The sequence below is a fragment of the Tamandua tetradactyla genome, chromosome 11 (assembly GCF_023851605.1).
Source record: "Tamandua tetradactyla isolate mTamTet1 chromosome 11, mTamTet1.pri, whole genome shotgun sequence".
Lineage (NCBI taxonomy): Eukaryota > Metazoa > Chordata > Mammalia > Pilosa > Myrmecophagidae > Tamandua > Tamandua tetradactyla.
In genome coordinates this window covers 22,821,212-22,835,819 of record NC_135337.1, presented here as the reverse complement: position 1 = coordinate 22,835,819, position 14,608 = coordinate 22,821,212, and the positions used below count along the sequence as shown (strand labels likewise).

Sequence of the window (14,608 nt, the reverse complement as noted above, 5' to 3'; positions counted from 1 at the left end):
CAAATTCTGAAAATGTGATACTCTGCAAAAAAAAAATGAGCCTCTTCAACAAATCAGTGTCATGAAAAAAAATGGGGGAGGGGGCTAGTTTAAAAGAGAGTTTAGGAATATAACAACCAAATACAATGTATGATCCTATACTGGATCCTAGTTTGAACAAACCAAATGAAATTTTAAGTACATTATCAAGGCAACTGAGGAAATGTAAATATGGTGTGACTATTAGATAAAATGAAAATGTATAATCCTGAAAGCATGTTGGTCATAACTAAGCAAACAGATTAGAATGTAGGAATGTAGCATGTACAATGTGATGTTATTTTGGTAAAAATACCTATAGTCTATACATGTTTCTTAAAAAAATGTCTGGAATGATATACGGTAATGTCACGAGTGGCCATTTCTGAGTAGTAGATGCATGTTTTTATTTTCCAGCATCTGTTTTTCTGTATTTCCTAACATTCTACAATGCACATAAACTGCTTTATAACAATAAAAATTAAATAACAGGAAGACATAAATAAACCGTCTTCCAGTTTTTGGAGGCAACCTGTGATAATGAAAATATTCTGGATTAGGGTACAGGACATCCCAACTTCTAATTTGGGGCCTCTAACTGATCACTGGGCAAATTATCCAAATTTACACACCTTTCTTGAGTTTCGTTTCCTCATTTGTTAAACTAGAATACCTCATAGATAAAGGTAAGTGAAATAATAGGTGTGAAACATTTTTTAAATTGTAGAATGTGATTCTGGAGGGAAAAAAAGTGATTGTGATATTATTTATTGTTTTTGTAGTGACTGCTGAGCAATAGTAGAGTCAGACAACCACTATAATTCAAAGATTTTCCTTCTAGACTTCTGAGCTGTACTACTGAAAGATCTTTATCTCAGCCCCACCAGGATAGAAAGCTGGCCCAGGAGTTGAGTCACAGAATTTATGCTCCCCATTCCCTTATAGCAAAGCTGTTTCCTAAACAACATAACTTTGTTGTGTCACAACCATGCCATATGGAACTTCTGAGATAGAGAGCTAACTTTTACAACCATGGGCTGCCCAGCAATTTTATTTTCTTCTGCCACATTCTCATAATAAACTCCCCTTTGTCAGGACATCTACTGCTTCTAAGTCCCATCATTGCTTCTTCTGCTGAATGTTAGACTCTTTACTTTTCTTTCAGATTTTCCACCTTTTCTCTTCTACCTTTCATAACCATTACCAATAAGAATGTTCTTTACTGTGTCAGTGGCAAACAGAGCCATCCCATTATGTGAGACATAATCTTTGCACGCTTCAATTCTTGTTATTAGTGATCAGTAATCAGAGCCCAAATCTTTAATTCCTGGGGGAGTTTGTTGTTTCTTCAACACGTAAAGATTACAGTAGGCAGAACTCCAGATAAATGAGGTGTTACTATCATTATTTTTAACATGCTAACTTGTGAGAAGATAATCATGCCTCATAGAGAACAATTTTCTATTTTCCCAGTTTGGGCTTCTAAAATACCCAACTCAAATTTTAAAAGTTACTAAAAGTAAACATCACTTTTAATGGGGACCTAATAACAAAAAGACAGCAGTAATCAATTTGGTAAAAGAGATGAACACATTTACAGTACCTTTTAAAGCTTCCGTTTCTATGTCTACTAATGGCTCTCCCACATAGGCAGTCTCCTCTAGGTTATAATAGAGTTTTTTAATGACTCCATCATAACGACTAGTGATGGTAACAGAGGCTTTATCACTTTGAACTTCACAGATGCTATCAAATTGAGACACTGTATCTCCTTCTTTTACATACCTAAAGGAAAAAGACATAAGACACTTTTTCATGGACAATTATAAGTACAGACCATCCTAACAATGTAAATGCCATACTGAGTTAGTCCGGCATGTAGTCCTGGAACATATGCCACGGGATGCCAAGGAATGCTTCAAATAAGAATATCATGGCTTCCAGAGTCTCTTTGGATATACCTCTAAGGAATACCAAAAATTTTTAAACCATTCATAGATCAATAATCCAAGAAAAATTAAACCTACAGATTCTATGCCTGACCAATTTCTTGGGAAAGAAGTTCTGTAACCAAGAAATTAAGAATTAACAAATGATTGATTATTGAGTCATTACATAGATTTTTTTTTTCTATACTGTAGAATGGGCAGAAGTTAATAACTGAAATTTTTAAAACTCAACTAGTCTCACCCTTACAAATACTTACTATTATAGTGGTCAATTCTAGCCTAGTCTCAGCCCTGTTTATATTTACTATTGTAATGGTTACAACCATAAAAACCCTGAACTCCTTAGATTGGGGGAGACAGATTTTGGGGCCTTTAGGCCATTTAATATCCTGTTTTGCCTACAGTAGTAAATTTTTCTTTGAAACCCTGATGTCATGGATTGGCTGTTACGTGCATCAGGCAGAGAACCCACTTTTTTTGTTTGGTATCAATTCTAAAAGTGTATTTTTAAAGTAGTATTTCTTTTTATTATCCTACATTGGCCTTTTTCAAAATCTAAGATATGTCTATTATTTCTAAAAGTAAGTTAAAAAAAATTGATGTCCAATGGTAAGTCATCACCAATGACAAAGAGACTAGATTTAAAAGCATACATAGAGGACTTTCACTTCTGGAATGTTAGAGGATGAACCTCTGAAAATATGCTTTTCCATGAAAGCAATGCATACAGTGGCAAAAATGGTCAAAACCAATTTTTTTTCAGAATTCTGTACATTAAAAAAAGGCTTGCAACAATCAAAGGTATACCCAGAGTCAAACGGCAAAAAGTTGCAGAATTACTGGATCAAGATATTTAAGAAATTCTTTGTGTAGTCATTAGCTAACTGAGCAGAGAATTCAGTGGCAGTACATGAAAAGGAATACAGATGTTACAAAATTCATTTAGGAAGGTCACTTAAGCAGCAACCAAGACAAAAAAAAAACAAAAAACAACCACCAACGAGAAAAACCTGGGGAAGAGGGAATCTGATTTCCAGAATTCCCATATTGTACTATTTTAAATGTCCAAAAAAAAGCAGGCAACAGGAACTGTCTCTGAGGAAGCCCAGCTATTAGAATGCATAGTAATAAAATTTGGCCTCCCTAAAGAGGTCCAACCTTTGTCCTGGCTCCTGGGAGATAACCTCTAAAACTCTGGAATTTCCCAATAGAAGTGGCTTTTCTTATTCAGGGCAGACCCTCCAGACCACACCCAGTAGTTCATATGCTAACAACAGGACAGGGTGAGGCCAGCCACAGCTGTGGTCCCAGGGTAGGGCTGGCCATACCAGATAGAACAATCACATGATGAGGGTATCGAGACTTTGAGGTACATCATGTGCCTGACCCCTGGGAGGGAATGTGGGCTGGAGATTGAGTTCAACCCACTGGGCACTGATGCCACCAATCATGACTACATAATGAAAGCCTATGTAAACTCCAGGTACTAGAAACTTTAGTGACCTTCCATAATGGACAAGATACGTTCTATGCAGGAAGGGTGAGATGCCATGATTCCACAGGGAAAGGACCTGGAAATTGGCCTTCAGACCCTCCCATACCTCACTGTGTTTCTTTGTTTGACTTCTTATTTGCGTCCTCTTATTATAATAAAACTGTTATAGTAAATACTGCACTTTTCAGTGGGTTCTATGAATCATTCTAGCAAGTTACTGAACCTGGGTGGCTAGTTCAATAACTTGTATTCACAAACTTGGTTTGTACCCAGTTGGTCAGGAGTGTGGGTGGCTTGGGACCCCAAACTTGAAACCGGTGTCTGAAGGATACCTTATAGAAAACTACACTGCCTTCTATTAAATTATGCTTCCTTACATATTCAAATTTTTTTACTTTCAGACTCTATTCTGTAGGGCATTGTTGTGTGTTTTAATATTTTATAAAGTGCGATACTATTTGCATTGATGAGATTATAACTATTACGTTAGGGAAAACACAGAATTAATGATAAAACAACATTTCATTAAGAACTTCTGAAAAACTTTAATCAAATTATTAAATGAAATGAAATAAATGAAAATGAAATTTTCTCATTTATTAGATTTATTAGCACATTTATTGTTTCATTTATTAGATTTTCATAAGGGATAAGATGATTTCTTCTTCCAAGATTCTCAAACCACATACTAAGCATTTAAGTCTAGAGTTAATAAAAGGTAGAAATTAAGAAATTTTTTTTTTTAATTAAAAATCTAGAAAGGGTGGTTCTGGTCTTGGATGGTCCTGGTCTTGTGATGGTTGATATTTCATGTGTCAGTTTGGCTAGGTTATGGTGTCCAGTTATTTGGTCAAGCAAGCACTGGTCTGAAATTGCTACTGTGAGGGTACGGTACTTCATAGATTTAAATCATTAGGTGTTGAGTGCATGAATGGCTGACTACATCTACTACAATCAGCTAAGGAGATCACCTTCAGCAATGAGTAAAGTCTCATCTGATGAGTTGAGGGACTTAAAGGGAGAACTGATCATTTCAGTAGTCAGGAGAATTTCTAATTCTACTTCAGCTAGCCAGTTTCTTCTGGCGAATTCATTAAAATCTTCATTAAAGTTCCTGACTTATGACCTGCACTAGGAATTCAAACTTGCCAATCCCCATGGTCACATGAGCCAACAGCTATAATAAATCTCATAATATTTACATATATATATATATGTCCTACTGGTTCTCTGGAGAACCTTGACTAATCCAGATTTTGGTACCATTAGTGATTCTTGAGAAACAGAATCTTAAGGATGAGATGTTTGAGTTGGTTCTGTGGTTTTTGGAATTAGTTATCTCATCTGATTAGATTAAAGCTACTACTGACTCCAATTCCAATGATCAAAATGATGCTTTTAGTCCATGGCATGAATTGACAACAGAGATACATAAAATGTCACCACTGGATACTGCTACTAAACTGGTATAAGTGGCAAGATTCTGGGTGACAGTGTATTTGATGCCTCAATAGTGTTTTGGGAATTAAAAGTATAATGATGTTTTCCGGTTCTTCTAAAATATACTGGATACAGTTATTAAAGAAAGGGGTAAGCTCAAGTCTTCAAATTCCCAGCTCAAGCACTGGAAGAACATGAAAGTTTCTATGTGTGTCTTGAAAGAAACTTATTTCTTATAGTCACAGACTTGAGATTTCTGAAAACCAGACCCAGAGTTTATTGCACAAAAGGCTGAATGACAATGTAAATTGAATGGCCAACCTTGCAAGATGTCTGCTGTTCAAGTGGGAAGAAATAGGATCCTGAACATTGGAACGGGGCCATATCAACTGATAATGAAGACCCTGGGGACAATGAAACCCTAGATTCTGCCGAGTCACCTTTGCTATATACCTCTGTAGCTGTTCGCCATGAGGAATCAGTCATACTCTCTCCAACCGTAGAGATTAACCCTAATAAACTTGTAACTGCCTTCTCACACCTCTCTGAAGAAATTAATCATTTTTCAGATGAAACTGCAATGGAATGCCATGAAGCAGATGGCTTGTAAGACATGCTAATTCTTCCCATGACCCAGACCCTACCGCCTGTCTTTAATCCAGACCTATAACTAGACTGAAGTCCCAACAGGCCCAAGATGAAGTGCAAAGTGTGAGGAGGTGCACTACACTCCAAAAGCCCTCATCTTTCCAATTTATATAGACAGAATATATGTAGGAGAATATATGTAGGAATGGGTATTAAGGATTTGAGATAATGATGGAAGAAACATAAAGTTGGATCAGACTGAATTTATTGATATGGGCCCATAAATGGGGATTCTGGATTCAATGTTATAGCTCAAGGGGTCAGAAAGGGCTCAAACAGTTTGGGTGGTTGGCAGAAATATGGACCAAAAGATGGCCCCACTACCTGAGGTCAAAGTGACAGAACTGCCTGGTATGATGTAAATGAGAAGATCCAAAAAGGCTCAGAAAGATTGGAATGCTAGTGTGAATTTATCATGCAAGACATGCTAACACACCCCAGGAATAGCCAGGGGATACATCTTTCTACAGGACTTGAGAAATAATTTTTGTGAGACTACCTCCAACTTCCATGAGAAACTACATGGTTGTTCTTCTCTGTTGGTCAGATATTACTATGGGAACTGTTGTCACTGAACTGGAACCCTTAAACACAATAGGGAGGATCAGATCCTGGGTTTGCAGATGCGGAACAGCAGCAGTTAATCTCCAAAGACTAGATAGGTGTGGCCACCATAATGGACAAGCAGACTCAGAACAGCCATCAAAATAGTCTGACTCACAGAGCCCTATAGCCTTGGCTAGCAGACCACAGGGTACCTAGGAGTGAAAGAGAAGGGCAATCTATTAAATTCTTACTTGATCTCTATAAGCAGCAGAGATCTAAGTCAAGTGAACAAAGGTCTAATCTGAATCACAAGTCATGGCCCATTAATCAGCTCCCAGACTTGAGACAGTTTACAGATACAGAATCCCTTGAAAAAATGGGAAGGTCATGTCTCCTAGGGGAAGAACTTGGTTTTACTGCCAACAATTTATACTTCTACTCTTTCCTCCAGCCTTGCACAAAGGGACCTACAGGTTTTACCAGGGTAACTATGCATTCAGAAAAAAGAACTGATGAGACATTTTCAGGATTATTAGATACAGGCTCTAAACTGTCATTAATTCTAGAAGACCTAAATCACTGTGGTCTACCAGTCTGAGTAGGGGCTTATGGAGGTCAGGTGTTTAATGAATTTTAGGTAAGTCCATTGCACATTGGGTCCAGTGGGTCCCTTCCCAAACCCATTCTATTACTTCCCCAGTTTTGGAGTAAATAAATGGAATAGACATTCAGCAACTCTCAGAAATCCCAGGACTGATTTTCTGACTTGTGGAGTAAAGGCTGTTATGGTAGGAAATGCCAAACGGAAGCCATAGAACTTCCTCTACCTAGCAAAATAGTAAATCAAACACAATACCACATCCCTGAAAGGACTGAAAAGATTAATTCCACCATTAAGGACTTGAAGGATGCAGGGGCAGTAATTTCTACCACATCCCTATTCAACTCTCCTATTTGGCCTGTGCAGAAAACAAATGGATCTTTGGAGATAACAGTGGGTTATTATAAACTTAACCAGGCGGTGACTGTAATTGTAGTTGTGGTTCCAGATGTGGTATCACTGTATGAGCATATCAACAAATCCACTGGTACCTAGTTGGCAGCTCAGGAGCTGGCACATGCTTTTTTCTCAATTGTTGTTAGTAAAGACTACCAGAAACAGGTTGACCTTCAGCTGAAAAAGCCAGCAGGTACAATTTCGCTGCCCTACCTCAGGAGTATTTCAACTCTCCAGTTCTATGTCATAATCTAGTCTGAAGAGATGTTGATCACCTTTCTCTCCACAAGACACCACTCTGGGTCATTTTATTGATGACATCATGGTGATTGGACCTGGTGAGCAAGAAGTAGAAACTACACTAGACTTTCTGGTAAAACACTTGCATGTAGAAAGGGGGTGGGATAAATCCAACAAAATTTAGGAACATTCCACACCAGTGAAATTTCTATGCATCCAGTGGTATGGAGCATATCAGGATATCCTTTCTAAGATAAAGGATAAGATGTTGCATCTGGCCCCTCCTACAATAAAAAAGAGGCACAATATTTAGTTGACTTCTTTGGATTTCAGAGGCAACATATTCCTCATTTAGGTTTGCTACTCTGGCCCATTTACCAAGTGACCCCCAAAACTGCTAGTTTTGAGTGGGGACAAGAACAAGAAGAGCCTCTACAACAGGTTCAGGTTGCTGAGGAAGCTGCTCTGCTGCTTGGGCCATTTGATCCAGCAGTTTCAATGGTGCTGGAAGTTTCAGAAGCAATAGAGATGTTTTTAGGAGCATTTGGCAGGTCCCTATAGGAGAATCATAGCATGGACCCTTAGGATTTTGGAGTAAAGCCCAGTCATCCTCCACAGAAACAGCTTTTTGCCTGTTACTGGGCCTTAGCAGAGCCTGAACACTTAATCATGGGCAATCAAGTTACCACAAGATATGAGTTACCTATCATTAACTGGATGTTGTCTGGCCCACCAAGTTGTAAAGATGGGCATGCACAGCAGCACTCCATTATCAAATGGAAGTGGTATATACAAGTTCAGGGTCAAACAAGCCCTGAAGGCACAAAAGTTGCATGAAGAAGTGGCCCAAATGTGCATGGCCCCTACTCCTGACACATTACCTTCTCTCTAACAGCCCAGCTATGGCCTCTTGGGGAGTTCCCTATGACCAATTGACTGAGAAACAGAACATTTAGGCTTGATTTACAGATAGTTTTACATGCAGGTACCACCTATGGACAGTTGCTGTACTACAATCCCTTTCTGGGGCATTCCAGGACAGTGGTAAAGAGAAATATTCAAGCAGTTATCTGGTGGCTCATTTTGCTTGGAAGGGGAAATGATCTGAGGTACATTTGTATTCTAATTCATAGGCTCTGGCCAATGGTTTGGCTGTATGGTCAGGGACTTGGAAGAGGCATGATTTGAAAATTGGTGACAAAGAGGTCTGGGGGAGGGGTGTGTGGGTAGACCTTTCTGAATGGGCAAAAAAAATGAAGATATTTACTTTTGCATAATGGGTTTGCCACCACAACACAGGTGTTGTGAAAACCATCACTATATCTTAAGCAAAAATGGGAAAGGAAAAGATAAAAAAAAAAAAAAGAAGATATCATATCAACATTAATGTTATTTATTGGACATGTATTTGGGCAAGTCCACTGCTACTGGCCATCTGATCTACATTATGTGGTGGAATTGACAAAAGAAACCATTTCAAAATCTGAGAAGGAGACTGCTGAAATGTGAAAGGGGTCCTTCAAGTATGCCTGGGTCTTGGATAAACTAAAAGCTAAATGTGAGTGTGCTATCACCACTGACATCTCACTGTGGAAATGTGAAACCAGCAAGAATTATGTGACCATCATTGATGCCCCAGGACACAGAAACTTTATTTAAAACAGATTACAGGTACATCTCAGGCTGACTCTGCTGTACTGAATGTTGCTGCTGATATTGGTGAGTTTGAAGCTGATATATCAAAAAATGGGCAGACCTGAGAACATGCCCTTCTGGCTTACACAGTGGGTGTGAAACAACTAATAGTTGGTGTTAACAAAATGGATTCCACTGAAACACCTTACAATCAGATGAGATGAGGAAATCATTAAGGAAGTCAGCGCCTACATTAAAAAAAAACTGGCTACAATGCTGACACAGTAGCATTTGTGCCAATTTCTGGTTGGAATGTGACAACATGCTGGAGCCATACCTTGGAAAAGTCACCCCTAAGGATGGCAGTGGAACCACGCTGCCTGATGCTCTGGATTGCATCCTGCCACCTACTCACCCAACAGACAAGCTCTTCCATCTGCCTTTTCAGGATGTCTACAAAATTCGTGGTATCGGATACTGTGCCTGTGGGCTGAATGAAGACTGTTGTCCTCAAACCAGGCATGGCAGTCACCTTTGGTCTTGCAACGCTACAACTGAAGTCCAGTCTATTGAAATGCACCATGAAGTTTTGAGTGAAGTTCTTCCTGGGGACAACGTGGGCTTCAATATCAAGAACGTGTCTATAAAAGAAGTTTGTTGTGATAACGTGGCTGATGACAGCAAAAATGACCCACCAATGGAAGTAGCTAGCTTCTCTGCTCAGGTGATTATCCTGAACCATCCCGGCCAAATCAGTGCTGGCTATGCACTTCTGCTGGATTGTTACACAGCTCACATTGCTTGAAAGTTTGCTGAGCTGAAGGAGAAGATTGATCACCATTCTGGTAAGAAGCTGGAAGATGCCCCAAAATTCCTCAAATTTGGTGATGTACCATCATTGATAAGGTTCCTGGCAAGCCTATCTGTGTTGACAGTTTCTCTGACCATTCTCTTCTGGGTGGTTTTGCTGTTCGTGATATGAGACACACAGGTGCTGTGGATATCATCAAGGTAGTGGACAAGAAGGCTGCTGGAGCTGGCAAGGTCACCAAGTCTTCCCAGAAAGCTAAATGAATAGTAACACCTGCTACCCCAGTCTACTCAGTGGTAGAAGAACTGTCTCAACTGGCCATTTAAGTTTAATAGTAAAAGACTGGTTAATGATAACAATGCATTGTAAAACCCTTCAGAAGGAAAGGAATGTTTCGTGGTCATTTGTCTTCATGTGGTAGTTTTAAGTTATTAGTTCTTAAAATCAATACTTTTAAATGAAAACAACAACCAAAAATCTGGCATAGAATTTTGAGACCCATTAAGACAAAGTTTAATGAGAAAAAAAAAAGAAGATATTTGTGTCCCATATGAATGCTCACCAAAGGGTGCTTCAGCAGAGGAAAATCTTAATTATTAAGTGGACAGGATGACCTGTTCTGCAGATACCAGTCGGTCTCTTTCTCCAGCCACTCCTGTCATTGACCAAAAGGGCTCATGAACAAAGCAGTCAAGGTGGTAAAGATGGAAGTATGTACGGGCTCAGCAACATAGACTTCTACTCATCAAGGCAAATCTGGGCTATAGTCATTGCTGCGTCCCCCATTTGGGAGCACCAGAGACCTACACTCAGTCCCCAATATGGCACCATTCTCAGAGATGATCAGCCTGCTACTTGGTGGCAGGTTGATAACATTAGACCACTTCAATCATGGAAGAGGCAACATTTTGTTCTAACTGGAATAGACAAATTGCAGATAGGAATTTGTCTTCCCAACATGTAATGTTTTTGTGAAACTACCATCCATGGACTTGCAGAATGCATTATCTACTGTCACAGTATTCCACAGCATTGCTTCTGACCATGAATCCACTTCACAACAAATGAACTGCAGGAATGGGCACATACTCATGGAATTCACTGGTTTTGCCATGTTCTCTGTCATCCAAAAGCAGCTACATTGACAGAACAGTGCAATAGCCTTTTGAAAACTCAATTACAGTGCCAATTGGGAAGTAATACCTTGCAGAGCTGGGCAGTGTTCTCCAGGAGACTGTATATGCTCAAAATCAGCATCCATTCTGTATTAGTCAGGGTTCTCTAGGGAAACAGAACCAGTAGGAGATACCTGTAAATATGAGATTTTATAAAAGTGTCTCATACAACTTTGAGAATACCTGAGTCCAAATTCTGGAGGGCAGGCTGCAAGCTGGGAAGCCCAATGAAGGTTTTCAATAAATTCCCCAGGAGAGGACAGCTGGCTGAAGCAGAGGTGAAAATTCTCCCTTTTGACTACTGAAGTCATCACTTCTCCTTTTAATGCCTGCAACTGATTGGATTTTATGTCTCATTTCTGAAGACTCTCTCCTTAGTTGATTGTAGACGTAATCAGTCATAGATGTACTCAATTTACTGATGATTTAAGTCCACAAAATGTCCTCACTGTAACAGCAAGTGCTTTCTTAACCAGACAACCCACACCATTACCTGGCCTAGTTGACACACAAACCTAACCATTACAGTCTACCCCCTTGTCAACTTGGCAGCTATACACATCACCTGAAACCATATATAATCTCTAAGTAAAATACACTAACAGACATATTTTTCACCTAACAACACTCCACTGTCCTGCATACAACCAGAACACACTAAATCTCTCCAGAATACGGTACAAGTCCTTGGGTAATCACTCTTAAACTTGATATCCTATAACTTAAATACTATAACATGAACAATACACTTAAAAAGAAGAAAACATATTTGATTTATGTACAAATACAAACATATTCTTAATAAAACAAAGAAATAGTCATACCATTACAGTTCTTGTTACAGACCAGTTTCTATAACTGGTCTTATAGTTGTAGTTCATATTTATCACTAACTTCTTTACTTCTCATTCCATATTCCCTTTATCCTCAGCGAGCACTTTAGCTAGCTGTGGTTCTTTGCCTGATAGGGTAACCCAAACCTTCATTCCTAAAGTTTCTGGGCCAGTGGTAATCCTGCCTGGAATGGGTTGTTGCAGTGTTCCATTGACTTACCACAGGGCATTGGCAGTACCAAGAGACACCCTAGGGGATCTCCTGTATTCCACAAAAATTCACTAGGGGTAACAGTAACTGGTGCCACTTCCATTTCAAACCCGTAATTCCTGGACCTGTGAATCTTGGCTATGGGAAAAAGAGGACTATAAAGTGGATGCTGTTTCACAACATACACAGCTTCCTGAAGAACACTGCCTCAGCCCTGCAAGGTACTGCCACCTAGTTGGTGCTGTAATTGAAACTTCAAATGGCCATTCCACCATTCTATCAATTCAACTGCTACAGGATGATATAACCAGGGAACAAGATGAGGCCTGATAATTCTATGAGCATGTGCCCATTCCTGCACTTCATTTTCTGTGAAGCGGGTTTCTTGGTCAGAAACAATTCTGTGTGGAATACCATGATGGTAGATAAGGCATTCTATAAGTCCATAGATGGTAGTTTTGGCAACATTGTGTGCAAGGAAGTCAAACCCATATCCAGAGTAAAAGTCTATTCCACTTAGAATTAACTGCTGCCCCTTCCATGATGGAAGTGGTCTAGTGTAATCAACCTGTCACCAGGTAGCAGGCTGATTGCTTCCGGGAATGGTGCCCATATCAGAGACTGAGTGTGGGCTCTGCTGCTGGCAAACTGGGCACTCAGCAGTCCTGTAGCCAGGTCAGCTTCGGAGAGTGGAAGTCGATGTTGCTGAGCATGCATAACCTCTATCCCTACCACCATGGCCACTTTGTTCACAAACCCATTTGGCAATGACAGGAATGGCTGTGGAAAGAGGCTGGCTGATAGCTACCGAATGAGTCATCTTATCCACTTTAAAACCTTTGTCTGCTGAAGTCACTCTGGTAAGCATTCTCATGGGACACAAATGTCTCCCTATTTTTTGCCCATTCAGAAAGATCTAACCACTTACCTCTTCCCCAGACCTCTTTGTTGCCAATTTTACAGTCATGCTCCTTCCAAGTCCATGAGCATCCAGTCAAACCATTAGCAACAGCCCATGAGTCAGTATTCAAAACCACCTCTGGCCAATTCTTCTTCCAAGTAAAATGAACAACCTGGTGTACTGCTCAAAGTTCTGCCCACTGCGAGGATTTCCCTTCACTACTGTCCTTCAGGGACATCCCAGAAAGGGGCTGCAGTACTGCAGCTGACCACTTTTGGTTGGTACCTGCACATTGTGCAGAACCATCTGTAAACCAGACCTGAGTTTTCTCTTCCTCAGTCAACTGATTGTAAGGAACTCCCCATAAAGCCATAGCTCTGGGCAGGGAAAGAGAAGGTAATGTGGCAGGAGTGGGAGCCATGGGCATCTGGGCTACTTCCTCATGTAACTTTACTTGTATTTTCAGGACCCACTCAAGCCCCATCTTGTATATATTATTTCCATTTAATGATGGAGTGCTGCTGTGCACTACTTTATAGCTTGGTGGGTCAGACAACACCCAGTTCATGATAGGCAACTCAGGTTTCATGGTAACGTGGTGGCCCATAGTTAAGCTTCCAGTCTCTACTAAGCCCCCATAACATGCCTAAATTGTCTCTCGAAAGGAAAGTAGTTATCTGCAGAGGATGGCAAGGCTTTACTACAAAATTCCAAGTACCTGCATTGTGATTCTCCTACAAGGGCCTGCCAAAGGCTCCAGACAACATCTTTAATTGCCATTGACACTTCCAGCACCATTGGATCTACTGGATCATATGGCTCAAGTGGCAGAGCAGCTTGCTCAGCAAACCTGGACTTATCGCAAAGCCTCCTACTGTTCAAGTCCCCACTTTGAACTAACAGCTTTCCTGGTCATGTGATAAATGGGCCAGAATAGGACACTCAAATAAGAAATACATTGTCTTCAAGAGGCCAAGTAGGCGATGAGCCTCTTTTGGGTTAAAGGCAGGGCCAGATGCAACAGTTCATCCTTCACCTTAGAAGGGATATCTTGACATATTCCACACCACTGGAAAAGTCCTTGACGGTGGCACTAATCTCTGAAATTCCACCAGGAATCCAGTATTGCTTCTGATTTACTATTTTGTTAATTAGGTATAGTTCTTGTGGCTTCCACTTGGCCTTTCCTGGCATAACAGCCTTTATTCCATGAGTCAGAAACCAATGTAGAGATTCTGACAGTTGCTGAAAATGTCTATTGAAATTATGCATGCAGAAACCGGGGAAATAATCACAGAATGGGTCTAGGGACCCACTGGACCGACTGTAAGATGGACTTAAGCTAAAACTCCATCAATTACATGACCTCCCTGAGCCCCTGCTCTGACTGGTGGGCCAAAGTGATGTTTTGGGTCTCCTGGAATTAATGTCACTTGAACCAGTGTCTAATAATCCCCCAAATATCTGATCATTTCCTCTTCCCCAATGCAGTTACCCTGGTAAAAGGTACCTCTACCCCTTCTTTTGGGGAAGGCTGGGAGGAGTATAAATTTTTGACAGTGTAACAGAGTCCTTCCCCAAAGGGACCTGGCCTTCACCTCATTCAAGGTGGTCTGGGTCTGTAAACTGTCTCATGTCTGGGAATTGATTAAGAGGCCGTGACTTTCTATTTTTATAATTCAAGTTAGACCTTTGTTCACTTGACCAAG

The 14,608-nt window shown here is 40.2% G+C and overlaps 1 protein-coding gene across 2 annotated transcripts in view; it reads right to left on the bottom strand.

Moving 5' to 3' along the window:
- The window catches only part of DBT (dihydrolipoamide branched chain transacylase E2), a 70,695-nt gene that overhangs the window by 32,673 nt on the left and 23,414 nt on the right, over positions 1-14,608 (bottom strand). Inside the window, exon 4 of one of the 2 annotated variants that reach the window (XM_077120128.1) lies at positions 1,622-1,803. The exons of the other annotated variant lie outside the window; for it this stretch is intronic. Coding sequence (XP_076976243.1) covers positions 1,622-1,803 — 182 coding nt within the window. The remainder of the gene's footprint in view (positions 1-1,621; positions 1,804-14,608) is intronic. 2 annotated transcript variants of the gene reach the window in all.